Raw genomic sequence first — 16,866 nt, forward strand, 5'->3', positions numbered from 1 at the left:
AGAACGATAGTTGAAGAAGTTGTTGGAAATTGTGACGCCTGCATACGAAACAAGTCATCACGACATGCACCGTATGGTCAGCTCCAGACCCCAGACATGCCTTCTCAGCCATGGAAGTCCATCACATGGGACTTTGTGGTCAAACTACCACTCTCAAAGGATCCTACTACAGGAATTGAGTACGACGCGATACTCAATATAGTAGACAGGCTAACGAAATTCGCATATATGATACCATTCAAGGAAACATGGGATGCTGAGCAACTAGCATATGTGTTCCTAAGGATCATAGTAAGCATACACGGAGTACCAGATGAGATAATCTCGGATCGAGACAAGCTCTTTACCTCGAAATTCTGGACTACCTTATTAGCACTTATGGGTATCAAGAGAAAGCTATCGACATCTTTCCACCCACAAACAGATGGTCAAACAGAGAGGACCAATCAGACAATGGAAGCATATCTTAGATGCTATGTAAATTATCGACAAGACAATTGGGTAGAGCTATTACCCATGGCACAGTTCGCATACAACACATCGGAAACGGAAACCACGAAAATCACACCAGCACGAGCTAATTTTGGGTTTAATCCACAAGCGTATAAAATCCCGATACCACAAGAAGTTAATGCCGAATCAGCGATAGTACAAGTCGAACAGCTGAAAGATCTCCAAGAGCAACTGGCTCTTGATCTAAGATTCATATCTTCCAGAACAGCAGCGTACTACAATACGAAACGTAGTATGGAACCTACGCTTAAAGAGGGGGATAAAGTTTATTTGCTACGACGAAACATCGAAACCAAGAGACCAAGCAATAAACTCGACCACAGGAAACTAGGACCATTCAAGATTGATAAGGTAATAGGAACGGTTAATTATCGATTGAAATTACCAGACACAATGAATATCCACCCAGTATTCCACATATCCTTGCTCGAACCAGCACCACCAGGAGCGCCAAATGCGCCATTTACAGAAATTGAACCAGTCAACCCAAACGCCATATACGATGTAGAAACAATACTAGACTGCAAATACGTCAGAAACAAGGTCAAGTATTTGATCAAATGGTTAGACTACCCACATTCAGAAAACACATGGGAACTCAAGGAAGATCTCAGCTGCCCTGAGAAACTACGGGCATTCCACCTGAAGTACCCACATCTGCCAACAAAGCCTCAAGCTCCGCATCAGACAATAAAGGCAACGAAGGGTCGAAGAAACCAAAAGAAGAACCACTAGGAGTAGACGTAGTAACAGCGGTTGCTGTCTCTTTCTCCGCACGCTCCTTTTCCAATTTTTCCTTTTCCAACCTTTCATTCTCCTCAGCTAGATCAAGCTCTTCTAGCGTACGAAGATCTCGACGAATCATCTCCTTTTCACGCTTGCGAAGAAATTCTTGTTGCTTGCGCAATCGAAGAATCCGGGCATTAATCTCCTGCGACTGAGCGAAAGCCTTTTCTTCCTCCAAGCGCAGCAACTCCTGCTGTCGCTCCAAAGATCCATAATTTGTAGGCATCTCTGACCCAGGACGGCAACGACCTTTTTTGTGACGGATACACTCGGCACAACGCTGTGATAAACTATCGTCAACAATGCAACGACGATTGGATTTGATGCACAAATCGCAAGAATCTCTTTCAGTACCAGAACGCTCGACGCGGCGAACCAAGTTAAGAATATCGTGAACAGAAGCTGTCCGTGTAGGAGGCATACTGAAGAAGAAAACATCACAATCATTTAAGTAAACGAAAGGGAAGACGTACTAATATAAACGCTTGGGACAAGCGCTAGGCTAAGAAGGGGATAGTGTTACGACGGATTAGTAACAGGCTGTAGAATCACCAACGTATAGGCTATAATGGTATTATAGGCCTCAGTGATTCAGCTGCAGTATACCGGGGGACACTAGGCACCCAAGGAAAGCCTCAGGCATGTATATAGTATTAGTCATAGGATATCCTAGAAACGTAGGATACAGCTCCTAGGACAATAGGTCCTAGGAAGCACTGAACATAACTTTGCAAACTTTTCGCGAAGTTATATTAGTAATATCCCAGGGGATTAGCCCCAGGATAAAAGGATAAGCTAGGACAATAGGAATCACAGGACAAGTGTCATGTGATCAAAAGCCGATCGACTTATCGATCGACTTGCCGATCGACTTGTCGGTCGACTTCAGGACGAAGGTCTATATATGGAATGGGTTTCATTACAATGTAGAGCTTCGTGCTCAAGAACAATCATTAGTTTCATTACTATAGTTACGAGAATTGCAACCAGTTACAACCTTATTGAATTCCTACTTGAAGTCTAGTCTAAACCACCTCGAGAGATCTCTAGACACTTCCACGTGACCCTAGAGGCAGCTCCCGTAACATTATTATTTCCTCTCGAACGATTGTTCTTTCTAATCAATCATTACATCACATATAACACAAATATCTCAATCACATCACATCATACATGCACAACCGCAAAAATCCCAATGTCTTCTTTCAAAAGATGCTGTTCTTGTTTTCACTCTCAATTATTACAAATGATTTACCCAGGGTTCATATCCCCCAATCCATCATCATCTTTCTCCCTTTCTCTCTTCCCTTTTTCTCAGTTCTCTTCTCTACTCTTCTCTACTCCCCTCACAACCTTCCCCTTTCCTCCATCACAAAGTCTCGCTTTTGAAGTCTCAAGTTTCAAAATCCATCCCCCTCCACACGCATGCTCTATTTCTCATTCCACCTTCAATGTTGTAGACCCGCCAAATCTAGCATTGATCTCCATCCAGGAACCAAGCACACGCGTATTTTCCTCCCTCAAAAGGAACCCATTATTCGAGACTCCACCCACTATCACACCACCCAATAAGATATCCCTCTTCCCTTTCTCATCTCATTCCCCACACCACCAAATTAATAGAGAAGAGAAGGCAGAAAAAAAGCGAAACAACAACTTTAAAAAGCTAAAGGTAAGAGAAAAATAAACTATTCGACTACTCTTCACAATCAGACAACACAAATGCTACTCAATTCAACTCCCATAACCCCAAGATATAATCTTATCCACAGCGAAAGCAAAAATAAAAACGAGTCAAATATCTCGTCCATCAATGATGAGACTCGCGATCCACCAATCCAGGTCCAGGTCCAGGTTGAAATCGAGTTGAGCGCGAGAAGATATAACAAGCGAACCATATGATGAAATGCCAACGCCTGCCCACACTCCACCTCCATCCTCCCGCACCAAAATCCAGCAGGCCCGCCAAGCCGTTCTAGAGAAATGAAAGCAAAGCTTGCTGTCAATCAGACCAAAAGCTGAATCGCAAGTTTCCGGTACTTTCGCTGAAAGCTTATGCATAAATCCAGAATTGAACAAAGTTTTTATCGTGTATATGTCGAAGTGATATCATTTAAAAAGGAAGATTATCTTGAGACGACTTTCACTCTCCACGAGCCTTTCCACGTCTTCGGAAAAAGTCCATGACCTTTCTAGCGGCACCACTACTGCCACCATGATCATTGTGTGCATGCTCTTGATCATAAGCATCAGCAAACTTGCGGTTGTTCTTCTGTAGTACGCCTCTCCCATTATTACGTCCTGCTGGTCGTCGCGAGTCTTCATATGAGTTATTATTTTCATTTTGATATGGACCACGTCGACTTTGACCAAATGAAGATTCAGAATCAGTCGTCAATGCCGATTCATCCTGGCGGAAGTTTGCAGGTGGCAAGAATTGTGGTGGGCCACCCATCCTAGAATCCGGGTTTTGCTGTTGTGGTTGAGCGAAACGCTGTCTTTCTTGTTGTGACGGGCTAGCGCGGTTTTGATCATATGTCATATCCGCATGCTGATATTCGGCTGTGCTTCCACTAACATTTCTGTTATCCTGCGACACGTCGAGATGATCCCCTTGCATTTCGGGGTATGGCTCATAGTGACCATCGGTTGGAGTGCTAGCAGGTGGAGTATTTGGGTCTTTACCGATACCAATGGATTTTAAGGAGAATGATGCCGGGAGAAGAGAAAATCTTCTTGAAGCCTTCTCCTGAGAACCTGTTTGCGATCGCCCAGCTATACTTCCACTTCTCTTTTTACCAAATCCAAATGATATGGAGCGTCTGGAGTCTATCGACTGTCTCGAGTCATCGGTATTTATGACATTGGCATTTGACATGCTGACTGGAGGATATGACTTCTTTGGTTTTTCTGAAGATTTCTCTGCGTGTGACTTGCCCCCAAAGAGCGAATTTGTTCTGCTGAATATGCCACCAATCGTGTTTGATCTCTTGTGAGTTTTGCTACCCTCAGAAGGTACGTTTGCAGTTCCCGCTGGAAGTCCTGCGACTCTAGCGAATTTTGGAGCTATAGGTTGAGAAGTTGATTGAGGAGGATATTCAAAGGTTTGTTCGCCTTGAATCATAGGAGGGGATATATTGTAGCTATTTGAGCTCTTTGGTTGAGGTTGAGACATACGGCCATGGGCATTAGTTCCAGCGACGGTTGGCGCTACAGGTTGGCTGTACGATCCTCGGGTTGGGAAGCCCATAGATCCAGATCTATTAGAAGTCATGGAACCACCGGTGGTTGGTCTTGCGATTGATGGCTGGCCAGTCACTGAGGTCGTATGGTTAATGTCTGATGCTGCGCGGTGATCTCGAGTAGGTCGAGGAGGTGGAACCATACCTTGTTGTCGCTGTGAGCTTCCCGTTCGTCTTGCCGAGGCTGCATTTTGGGCTTCTCTCGTCATTGAAGGATCCTGAGACGATTGCCTCTCTCCTGCAGGGACGTTTCTTCTAGAACCTTGAGGAGCTCCAGAAATCTCGACTGGGCCTTGGCTACCAGCACGAGCGCGTGTTCTCGAACCAGATTGAGCACCGGACGAGTTGGTAGAAGGCTCGCCTCTTTGTGTTTGTGACCTTGGAGCCACATATTCGACCTGGACAGTTCGTCTCTTGTTATCCTTTGAAGTTTTGGGAGGAGCCTCTTCTCCATCTTGATCCACATGCCCATGTTTCCTACTAAGATCCCCAACGGCTGCGGGTGCCTTTTGTGATTTGGGTTCCCGAACCGAAGCACTTCTAGCAAGTATGGGAGCCTCTTGAGGTTCATCAGATGGAACAGTAGTATTGGCAATCTCCACAGTAGTTGTTGTGCTGCTAGTAATAAAGCCAACGACATGCGCATACTCACTCAACCAACTATGTCGAGCAACTTCAAATAAATCTGCACGTTTGCGTGGGTCTGGAACGAGAATACGACGGAGAAGGTCTCGAGCATGCGGTGTAACATATTCTGGAAAGGTAAGTGGTGTCGAAACTATATATTTGTAGAGAAGGTTAATGTTGTCGCCCTCGGGATTGGCTGGATCATCATCGAAAGGTAGATACCCGGCAAGCATTGCGTACTGACTTTGTGTTAGTGGTACCACTATCAACAGGTGCAAAAAAACCACCCCCCAAAACTTACCAAGATTACCCCGCAACTCCATACATCGACCTTGCGGCCGGTGTACAGAGAATCACTCACAACCAATTCTGGAGCTGCATAGCACGGACTGCCACAACTTGTCTGCATCAGATCTCCTCTCCGCGAGCCGCCGGGTAAAATCTTATCCAATTCCATACGCTTGACGTAATCACGACTAGCTAAGTTGTACTCGATTTCGTCTCCGAGCTCATCGTCTGGGTTAAAGGTGTTTGCAAAACCAAAATCCGTAATGATAATGTTGCGGTTGCGATCTAGCAGAAGGTTCTCCAGCTTCAAATCCCGGTGAACAATTCCCTTTTTGTGTAAATATCCAACACCAGAAACCAATTGAGCAAACAGGCGGCGAGCAGCGTTATCCTTGAGGTATCGGTGATTGAGAATGTAATCAAAGAGTTCCCCCCCTGAAGCATACTCCAGGATAATACCAATTTGCTTTTCTGTCTCAACCATTTCATGTAATTGAACAATATTGGGATGGGATATCTCGCGAAGAATAGCGATTTCTCTGTAAATCTTTGCAAGTCTCGTAGGGTTCGTTCCTACACTATCGCGGCGGATGAGCTTGATAGCGACCTAGGGGGATAGGGTTAGTATTAAAAATCAAATCAAGATTTAGGGAAGACTTACTTGAGTACCACCTGCTTGTTTCCAGCCCATTTTCACCTTACCAAATTCTCCCTCTCCAAGCGTATTGCCCAGATAGTATTCACCAAATTTGCTGTTCTTTTCACGTTTCCCAGAGTTTGCTGAGTGATCATGACGGGATCTCTGCTGCCTAGGAGCCTCTTCCACCACTGGAGGAGCTGCGACGGCACTAGGTACCGCCTCGGCCATTCGTTCCCTCTCTCGCTCCATATCCACCTTGGGATCGCTGACAACCACACGATTCAACACTTCGCTTGCCTCGTGGGACAGCCCAGCAGGTGAAGTGGTGCCGGCTGGATGTGATCTATTTTGTGCATTAGAAGGTGGACCAGCTCTCTGTTCACGACCTCCACTCGGTCTATGCGGTAACGCTTCAGGTGATTGTTGAGCTCTGCGTCTGGCTCGGGTTGCCGCCGTGGCAGCAGCTGTTGCATCCTCATGGCTCGTTCCATTGGTTTGGATATTCCTCCTCTCGTGATATTGGTTCTCCTGTGACTGTGCCCGACGTGGAGCATCTCTCGCCCGCTGCTCGTCCGGATGCTCACCTCGTCTCGAACTCGAGCTACGATTTGTTGCCGACGTTGCAGCCGCTACTGCTGTGCTCGGTCTGTTGGAAGAGGATCTTTCCGAGACGATCGGGGGCACACCTCGTTGATGATCGCCCGGAGCCATTGGAGCAAAACTCGAAGGGGATGTTGCGGTGGTTGGGGATATTTGGGTTGAAGGATTATTAGTGCGAGAGTTTACTGGAGCGGTGGTGGTGGTTGTTACCAAAGGTGAGGTGTACTGGGGTTGGGGAGGTGTGTTTGTAGATGCGCCATTGCCGCTCGGCCTTCGAGATGGTTTTCGTGCAGAAGAGGGAGACGCGTTGGTGGTGGATTGATTATAGTAAGGGTCTCGAGATTGCTGTGAACCCGAAGTGTAAGGTCTCCCCGAGGACGATGGTGCTGCCACTGGAGATTGCGATCCTATTGATGTTGGTTGATGAGGGGCGGTCTGCAAAGCGGCTGAAGACATATCTTGACAATTTTGCGCACTGTTGTCAATCGCAGATTGGGTGTCTAGCAAGCGGAAATTACAACAACCGTTGCTGAGGCACAATTCAGAAGGTGCTATTGTGATTGCGAGGTTTTCGCCGGTCTATCACCTATTTCCACCAACTAACATCATGGGAGGGGGGAGGATCGAGGAAAGTTAATTGCACCGTGGGGACAGGGAGATAGTAGGAACGCTGGCGATAACAATTATCCAGAAGAGGATTGTTGGAATTTTTTTAGAGTTTGGACAAAATTTCAAAAAGAGTATCGCGGCTGGCGCTGAATTCGGGGCGACTATTATGTTAGATATTGCAGCTCCCGAACAAAAAAGCAGGCGGTCGAGGAATCTGGGCTCTGGCGGGAAAGGCTCCTTGGGTTAGCGTCGACCCTCTTCTTTTCCCTGTGGTGTATGTGTATCAAGCGCAAGTGTAGGTGTAAGTGGATGTCAGTGGATGTAAGTGTATTGTATGTATGTATGTATGAGTGTGAGTGTGCGTGCGATGTATGTGTATGTGTATGTGTATGTGTATGTGTATGTGCGGTTGTTGGCGGATCAATTGAGCCCAAAGTTTTGGTTTTGATTGATCGATGGATGGATGGATTGTAATTCGCAGGTAGAGAGCGTGTAATTAAATGTGGGTGGCTGGGGAGAAAGGAAAGCAAGACCCCCAAGATTGGAAATTGAAATTGAGATTGGAGATTGAAATGAATCGAATTGAGTTTTTTGTTTTGGATTTGGGGATTTGGGGACTTTTTGTTTTTCGGTCGAATCTCGATGTGGATGGAGGCAAGAGAGGAGAGGAGGGAGGGATGGAGCCTTCTTCTGCTCGTTCTGCTCGTTCTGCTCGTTCGTCGTCGTCTTCTTTCTACCTCTGGTATGGGACGAACTGCAAGGTAGACCAGGTCGACAAGCTACGTGAGGTGCGTTGGGCGAATTGGGCGAATTGGGTGAAGTGGTGGTAAAAAGGTGAGATGGTAAAAGGTAAAATGTGAATGTAATTGTAAATTGTGAAGGGTGGTAATCTTCTTTGGCGATGTCTTATTGGCTGTTACGAGTGATTCTCTTCTGTATTTTTCTTTTCCTTCGTCGGGAGGGATTTATGGACTTGTTCTCTCTGTTCTCTCTGTTCTCTCTGTTCTCTCTGTTCTCTCGGTTCTAGCTCTAACGACAGTGTGTAAGTTGGCTTGTCTGTGGTGAGTATTTTTTTGTGTTTTTTTTTTTGCTTTTTCTTTGCAATATACGACGAGAGGGTTAAATAGAGGGAGGGCAGAGAAGGAGAGAGGGGGAGAGCGCGCGCGAGAGATTGCGAGCGAATGAGTGTCAACGGCAAGGAGGGAGGGAGGGAGGGAGAGTGTGCAAGCAAGTGAGTGAGCGAAGTGGTAGAGTGGTAGAGTGGTATAGTCTGGTAGTCTGGTAGTGTGGTGGATTAAAGAAAAAGGAACAACAAGGTGAGCAAGGTACATCAGGCACGCCCTGGGTGAGGAGCATAAGGCATAAGAGCGAGCAAATAGAGTGAATAGAGTGAATAGAGTGAATAGAGACCCCCGAGCGAGAATTGTACAGAGGAGATCGGGATATGTCCAGGGGTGCAGAGAGATCCCTAGAGATGTGCCCAGAGACCGCTACCACATGGAAACAATCGTCCTAACCATCTGGTCCCATCCCCTGTACCCAGAGCATAAAGCTGGAGAGCATGAAGATGCGAGATTATGTGCTGGAGAGATTGGCCGCGGGTTTGCAGGTGTGACGCTGGGCTGATCGGACGAGGGATGTGGTGGATGTGGTGGATGTGGTGGATGTGATGGATGTGATGGATGTGATGACATTGCCCAGGGAGTGCTGGGAGCTGGATGCTGGGTACTGGCTGGGTGCTGGGTGCTGGATGCTGGGCTGTCGACCGACTACTGACTAGGTATATTGACTATTGACTGTAGCTGCCACTGTGACTGTGACTGTGACTGCTCGGTACTGTCCTCTGTAGGTACCGAGTGTGGGTGGGTGCTAGGTGCGAGCAATCCCCACATTCCCTGTATTTGGGCCCTTGAGACCTGGAATGCCTGGGTAATTACACTGTGTAGATAGACACTGTCGATACCGTCTGTGTATGAAGACAGCCTAGGGACGACTCTCGCGCGGTGCAGATGGCGAAACTTGACACCAAACAAAATAAATATGCATTGGGATCATGACTTACTTACTATTCTGTCCCCATCGATTTTCCTTTCTTTTTCGCCTCTTGCTTTTTTCCCCTTCCTGCCTTTTCTTTTCCCTACGTGGACGGGATGGGATGGGTTATGTACTCTCGTCCTATAAGGTCATGTAATGAATGCAATGAATGCACTAACTGTACTATAATCCCATATCATACATAATAAGTCGGCAAGTCGGTACGTTTTTCTTTTCTTTTCTTTTCTCCTACTTACCGCAGCGCAAACACCACTCTTCCTTCCCTCGGAGAGATGAAACCAGCCCTTAAGATTAATAATAATAATAATAATAAAGACTCGCTCTTCCCTTCCCTTCTCTCTCGTTCCGTTCTTCGTCTCAATACTCACGTTCCTCCCAATTCCCCCAAGTCCAACCTTTCTCTGGGTCAGCCGAAACCTTCTCGCGACAAAGTAATTTCCTTTTTGCTCATTTAGCGAGGGTGGATGGGAGGGATGGGAGGGGAGGGACCTCCAAAGTGGTCAGGAAAGAAAAGGAGAAATGAAAAGCCCAGGGCCGTGGATGAACGGAGCGGGATACTTGAACAGGGCAAGGGAGGGAAAGGTAAGCCGTCATGTGGAATTATGATGCTGGAAGAGAAATGCAAGCTTGCACTACCTATACATATATACAAGGCAGCTGGACTTGGACCCCCGTAAGATATGAATAGATAAATTGTGTTTGCTGTTTGCGTGTGGTGGTATGTATGGATGGTATGATAGTTTGATACTTTTGAGATTGATACTACCCGAGAACCAGAGGGGAAGACAATGAATGAAGAATGAATGAATCATGCATAACATACCTATATGAAAGGAAATAGAGCAAGCTGTAAAATCACTATGGTATGATTTGGATCTAATTCGATAGCTAGGTGTCTGACAGGCTGATATTCAAGATTCGTTTGCGTGTGCTACTACGTCCAAGTCCGTCCTCGTTCTCGGCTTGTTGGATGGATATCAGATGGGATGGGGGGAAGCGATCGATGCGGGAGATGTACCGAATTGGATATTTTGAAAGGCGCGGTCAGTAGAAGGGTAGATGGATAGATGAGTAGATAGATAGATAGATAGATAGACAGGCAGGCAGGCAGGCAGGTAGGTAGGTACATAGACCACACTCAAAGCCAAGGCAAGCAAATTCCACAAGAACAAATCCAATCTTCACAACCAAAATATCAATCTCACAGAACAAGACACTCTTTTGCTTCTTCTACTCTACATTACTACACAGCCGGATCACACAAACTTCTCATCACCCTCACCATCCAGAACTCTCCGCATGAACAGTCCTCGAAACACCATATTACACCTTAGATACCTATCTCCATTGCATCTGCCCTCCCTTCACATAGATACACACCTCGGACAGGAAAAGGAGAAGAGCGAAGAGAAGAATCAGGTCACCCCTTGATAGATCAGACGAACCGAACAAATGGAATTCCCCACGAACATTAGCATGAGCATTAATGATCATCTTCCATCGTCCAATGATCTGCACAGTCGCTCTCGCGTTTTCTCTGGCATAATAATGAGGTACGTACCGGGTAGGGAGGGAGAGAGGGAGGGGGTTGGTTGGGAGGGAGGTGACAAACTTTCGCTCGGCAATGGAGTGCATATGATAGGATATCGAGGAAACTCACTAATAACCCACTAACTAACGGTGAACAAAGCAACGCAACGCAAAGCAATGCAAAGCAAAGCAAAGCAAAAGATCTGACAGCCTTCTAGCTCGCTCCCCCGAAGAACAAACGCCGGACCCGCGAATGAGGGGGGACCACCCTAGAAGAATGGCATTCTTGGAAATGCGACGGGATGGGATGAGAAGGTTCGATATGCATGCACATATGCATGCTAACCAAATAGCATAAACACACATCATAACATCATCATGATCACAAAACAAACAAAAAAAACTCTGTTTCCCTTTGCATTGACGTGGCAAGCTTAGATCCTGGAGAAAGAGATATGCACTTCTGGTTCTGGTTCTGATACTTACTCACTAGACTCTTAGGTTTTCCCTCTGGAGTCTGGACTATCCTATCCATCTCTGTCTGTCTGTCTGTCTGTCTGTCTGTGAGTAAGGACTCAGGAGAGGAGGAGTCGGTATACGAATATTCAGATCGCGATTGGTCTATTCTATCCACCCGTCTCTCTGTCTATCCGATGCGTGTTCCTCTCCAGGATCCCCCAGTCAGTAGGAAATCGAATCCCTCTCCTCATGTACGAAGTACCGGTGAATCATTCCCTAGGTATTTCGGAATCGCATTGGTACACCGTCCAAAGTATCAGACTATCAGCACGGAGTGTATCTATCTATTTAGTAAAAGCCTAGAAATCGATCCCAAAGGAAGAACCTTGAAAGTTCTCTCTTACTTTCTCCCTTTAGCATAACAAAACGCGTCGTGAAGTCATCATCATCATCATCATCATCATCGGCGAATTTTTCCTTAATTACTCTTAATCTATCTTCTATCACTTATTTGTATTTGTATTTGTATGTATGTACGGACTCGGTAAATTCCAATTCTAATGCGAGTATCAACAAAGAAGCCAGCCACATCTACACATCAACATCACATTATCCATTAATTATCACCCCTTCTCTCCCTCCCTCCAAAAAAGAAACAAGAAAGAGATCATCATCCTCCATCTTATTCTTCCCCACTATCCGCCCATTCATCAACATGAAAGGAGATATAAATATAAACAAACACACAGTACCAACCACAAACAAGACAAACAATATTAATCAGAGCGTTGAATATACTCGGATACATACTTCCTTACTCTTGCATAGGTAGGTGCGGTGCATAGGGACCATCACGGAGCGGGCGTTTATTTCCAGATACACTAACACACCACACTAACTCACTAGATAAATGAAATGATTGGCTTCATCTCCGATGTTTATGCAAGTCATAATCGACTAGCTATCACTATAGATAGATAGATAGATAGATAGCCTCGAGATAGATATAACTAGCAATCGAGATGGAGATAGCATAGATGAAATGCAATCTGAGGTGATAGAATGAGACGAACGGATAAATAGATAGACAAGCCAATTCTTCTTTTTCTTCTTGTTCTTCTTCGTTGTTCTTCTTTGTCTAATACCCACGCACCCACCCGACCAAATATTTCCTCATCCAGAACCAAGAACCAGAACCGGAACCGGAACAGAAGACTCGTCCCAAAATTTCGAACAATAGAGTGGGTAGCTAATCTAGACAGACAGACAGACAGACAGATAGAGACCACACTTTCAAATCCGGTACCGTATGTATATATATATGTATGTATGTATATATGTATATACTATATTTGGACACTGAACACTGAACACTGAACCAAACCAGCGTCTCCCTGTCTGCCGGGTTGATATTGTTTTACATCGTGATGCGATCTTTATGATATGATATGATGTGATGTGATGTGATGTGATATGATGGGAGAACTTCGAGACGAGATAGATAGAGAGATATGTGGATAGCTACCTACCTCGACAGGCAGACGGCAAAGAAAGAAAGAAAGAAAGAAACAAAGAACGGGAAGCGAAATGCGTAAAACACACGTAAATAAGTTATCCAAAGTAAATAAAATAAACTATCTAGATAGGTAGTTGGATCGGACCAAGACCAAGACCAAGACCAGACCAGACCAGATCTCGAGGTGAGGTGAGGTGAGGTGAGCGATGGCTGTGTGTGCTATATTATATCTATCAGGTATATCCCGTAGGTGATTGATTATATTATATTATTACGTTGGTTCCACCCCAAATATTCTTTTCCCTTTTCCCTTTTCCCTTTTTCTTTTTCTTTTGGTGTTTATGTTTATGTTTATGTTTATGTTTAACTATGTTTATACTTCGGGTAGGTGGTGGGTAGGTGAATGGGGGAAGGAGGGAAGGAAGGCAGGAAGGAAGGAGGTTTCGCGGAAACTATCACATACATACATACATACATACATACATACCTATCCACTCTCCCTCGCAAGCGATGGATTTTCAAAGCTCGAGAAGGGAAATTCGGGGCCGGAGATTTATATATATATATATATATAGTTATATCTATCTATCTATCTGTAGTTATATATATATATCTCGATGAAAGACATCACGGATATATAACACATACACACACACACATACCTGCCTGCACACAATATAACAATATAAATATAAATAGCCCTCAACCCAATCCACCAACCCACTCATTCATTCATTCATTCATTCATTCCTCCTCCCCAAAACCAAACCAAACCCACTCTCTGAAACACCCACCCCTAAGATAGATCCCAATCCAGAAGAGCAACGGGGGGGGGTCCACAGAAGATCCAAAGAATCCTGAAATTTTATTTTCTCTTCTCTTCTCTTCTCCCGATGGATGGATGGATGGATGGATATTGTTTCACTGCATATCATGTCATATCATCTCATCTCATATCCCTCAACATTAAAGACTTCCCAGGACATGAATGTGAATGTGAATGTTAACATTAATATCAATTCTAAGAAAGAAAGAAACATTAGTATTTCCAGGTGTGGATGGTATGCTCACAGCACTATGGTGTGTGAGAATTAGAATTAGATAAGTACTGATGTATGTACATGTACAATGCCCATCTACACATCAAAATCGAATACCCCCAAAAATCCAGCTGCATCTCCATCTCAGATATAGATATAGAAAACCCCAAGCAACAAATCTATCCTCGGGGGAAGAAAAAAGTAAAAATCAAGAAACAAGAACCCCCAAAAAGCACACCAACACCAACCAGGAAAGATTCAGGTACCACACACCACATACCCACCCACTCACCCAGCACACACGCAAATCACGATTCCGGCCGCAACTAGTCAACGTCGTATTGGCATGAATGGCATGCATGCATGCATGCATGTAAAAAGCCAGGGACCTTGCATCGTCCCATCCCATCCCATTCCATTCCACTTCCCTCCCCTCTCTCTCCTCGAGTTTACGAATCACACCTTGAAAAATGGGAGATCCACGACGAGGAAAAAGTTGGCTTGCATGTGAAAGGTGCAAGGTGCATGTGTTTCAGGCTTTCAGCATCCATCCCGATGCGATGAACAAACCTGATGATCATCACCAGGCTACAATATAGTACAATACAATACAAATACAATATAGTACACAGTCTTTGAGGCGGCCTGACGAGTATAGTATGTATGTGTGCGGAATCATTGGTCAAGGTTGTATCTTTGGAGGGTAGTTTATCTTACTGTAGAGTCTCATGCTTGGGATTGCTTGGTCGATTGATTGATTACCTGACTGTCACTTGATTTTCTATCTGTAAAGGAGACAAGAACATTGGCTACACCGATCTGATCTAGCCGACTCTGATGTACGTTTAGCTTCTAGTATATGCATCGAGAGATACATGAATCAAATTATTGCAGAGGTCGAAACTTTGGATTTGTTTGCTTCATTGTCTCATCTACCCGTACGGTACGGTGGATATATATTCAGGTTCACAGCATCGGAAAAGCAAAGCAGGTATCAAATGTCAAAGTTTGTGTACAAGGTTCATCGATGCTTTCGTCAGGCACGGGAGTTGCAAGGCAAAAGCTGTGCTCAGCGAGATTGCAGATTACTGTGCTGCTTAAACAATCCCCATCCGGGATTACATTTTGATGGAGATGTCGTATACATCCAAACCTACGGCAAGTCCTGTCAAAGCAGAGGCATAAAGTAGTAATATCCCCATAGCTTGGAGATTGCTGACAAATAAAGTTGGGATGGTCAGGTTGACGAGTCCTGTGAGTAGATTTGCAGCCAAGAAGATGGCCAGGCCATTTCTGTTAAATGCTTCAAGGACTCGACTTGTTGAGAGTTCGTAATTCTCCTTTTCCGTCTTCGCATCCATGCTTTTATGAGCCGCCGGGGAGAATATCGTTTCCACCAAACAAAATGCAGTCAATTGTGAGCAATTGAAAGCTGAAACCCATAGGAAATACGGAAGGTTCGCAAGGCGGCGTGATACACTTAATGCCATTCCATATCTGTAATTTGTCGTGAAGAAGTAGAGGGCAATCCACACTCCTGACCATGTACCCATTTTCATCAAGAGGCGTTTTCTCTGAGCAACTGGACCTCCCGTGGGTATAGAATTGCGTGGTAATACAAACATTCCAGTTGCTTGACCCGCCAGAAATATTGCGAGGTAGCCAAAGAAACTAAAGATTCCTTCACGATTCTTCGAAAATAGATCTGTTCTTGGTGCTGTGAGTATAAACGCTTTGAGGCTGGTATATTCGAGCGTAACTTGATACAAGGAGCCGAGGATTACGGCCAACAGGGCGTATGACGGGATGAGCTGAAACGCAGACTGAAATATCGCTACGAATGGAGGAATGAATGCAAGGGTAAAGAAGAAATTCCAGTGCACTCCATATTCAGTAACATGCTCCGCATAGTCCAATCCTTTGACACTGTATAAACGTATGGTCCCGAGAGCAATCAATGGTAGTGCATGGCGTATCGAGTTGTATAAGCGTGTGCTGAGCTTCGTTGTTCGACCAGCATTCTGTTCTTTGAGTATCGGACGAGCGCCCACAAGACCACCTGAAAATACGAAAGATCCTACTCCCATGTCCATTAACGACGTTCCCCAGTTTTCTACCTTAGCAAACCTTCGTGGGAAAATCCTGAAATCGACTGCAAGTATAGCTATACAAGTGATAACCATCATCGCCCCTCTATAGATGGTAAGGAAAGGTTTCTTTGGAAGAGGATTCAATTCGTCTGAAGGCTTCGCTTTTGATTGTGGCATTCTTGATTTCTTTGGCGGGGCCTTTTGTGTAGTCTTCTGTGGTGGAATTGCATATAACAATGGAACTGGCGCAAGGAGTAAGAGATTCAATATGAGAGGCATATCTGCGTAGACAGAAATCGCAAGAAGAATAGCCCCGACATTGAGGAGGAAGTCGACAGCGAAAGCAATTGGGGTATATGGTGCGAAAAAATACTGGCGGCTCTGTAAAGCTGACCAAAGGATAACTGCGACCTGTTCCAGTACGTTAGCTCGCTGTGGAATAACAATTGTTTGCATTGCTCAAACATACTGGAGCGACAGCAGTAACCATATTAATTTCTCCAATTCCTCCACCTGTCAAATTTGACACGAACTCCTCCTTCAAGCTTTTATAACTAGCAGCCATAGCTGCTTCCGCTGCCCGCGACATACTGGTAACGCTGGGCTTTTGATATCAATGATACCAATTGGATGAGAAGGTCAAAAACTATGTTGCAATTTTTGATGAGGCCAGACAATCCGACGCAATGTGGCTACGACAGCCCCGCCGCTCGGTTCACCAAACACATCACTTCACTCTTCCAACTTCACAACTTGTGAGACATTTCTTTCCTCGTGTGTTCCATTGAGATTCTGCAATGATTGGAGTGCATTTCAGTCTCGATGAAAATCACGATTCGTGTTTCTGAAAGTTAAGCATCCCAGGGACAAC

At 45.1% G+C, this 16,866-nt stretch overlaps 2 protein-coding genes across 3 annotated transcripts; both read right to left on the minus strand.

Moving 5' to 3' along the window:
* Window positions 1–3,025: 3,025 nt before the first annotated feature.
* BCIN_05g06880 (hypothetical protein) lies at window positions 3,026–7,842 on the minus strand. 2 transcript variants are annotated; one of them, XM_024693162.1, is made up of 4 exons: window positions 6,118–7,842; window positions 5,470–6,063; window positions 4,687–5,407; window positions 3,026–4,617 (listed from the first exon to the last, which is right to left on the minus strand). In XM_024693162.1, exons 1-4 carry the CDS (start codon window positions 7,150–7,152, stop codon window positions 3,443–3,445), a joined length of 3,525 nt encoding a protein of 1,174 aa, XP_024548947.1. In that variant the 5' UTR covers window positions 7,153–7,842; the 3' UTR covers window positions 3,026–3,442. The 2 variants fall into 2 exon arrangements, with proteins under 2 accessions (XP_024548947.1, XP_001548082.1); XM_001548032.2 differs by having other exon boundaries at window positions 3,026–5,407.
* A 6,087-nt stretch (window positions 7,843–13,929) lies between these two features.
* Window positions 13,930–16,666, minus strand: Bcgwt1. The gene is made up of 2 exons (XM_001548035.2): window positions 16,465–16,666; window positions 13,930–16,406 (listed from the first exon to the last, which is right to left on the minus strand). Exons 1-2 carry the CDS (start codon window positions 16,582–16,584, stop codon window positions 15,024–15,026), a joined length of 1,503 nt encoding a protein of 500 aa, XP_001548085.1. The 5' UTR covers window positions 16,585–16,666; the 3' UTR covers window positions 13,930–15,023.
* Window positions 16,667–16,866: the final 200 nt, after the last annotated feature.

This window comes from Botrytis cinerea, chromosome 5 (genome assembly GCF_000143535.2).
Source record: "Botrytis cinerea B05.10 chromosome 5, complete sequence".
NCBI classification, from domain to species: domain Eukaryota; kingdom Fungi; phylum Ascomycota; class Leotiomycetes; order Helotiales; family Sclerotiniaceae; genus Botrytis; species Botrytis cinerea.

What these genes read in the sequence shown, in the direction of transcription:
- BCIN_05g06880 (XM_001548032.2), bottom strand. Translation starts at nt 7,152, where the DNA reads ATGTCTTCAGCCGCTTTGCAGACCGCCCCTCATCAACCAACATCAATA. An exon ending in AACAAGCAGGTGGTACTCAA is followed by an intron (nt 6,064 to 6,117) that starts GTAAGTCTTCCC and finishes CTATCCCCCTAG; the next exon opens with GTCGCTATCAAGCTCATCCG. An exon ending in GGAGTTGCGGGGTAATCTTG is followed by an intron (nt 5,408 to 5,469) that starts GTAAGTTTTGGG and finishes ACACAAAGTCAG; the next exon opens with TACGCAATGCTTGCCGGGTA.
- Bcgwt1 (XM_001548035.2), bottom strand. Translation starts at nt 16,584, where the DNA reads ATGTCGCGGGCAGCGGAAGCAGCTATGGCTGCTAGTTATAAAAGCTTG. An exon ending in TGGTTACTGCTGTCGCTCCA is followed by an intron (nt 16,407 to 16,464) that starts GTATGTTTGAGC and finishes GTACTGGAACAG; the next exon opens with GTCGCAGTTATCCTTTGGTC.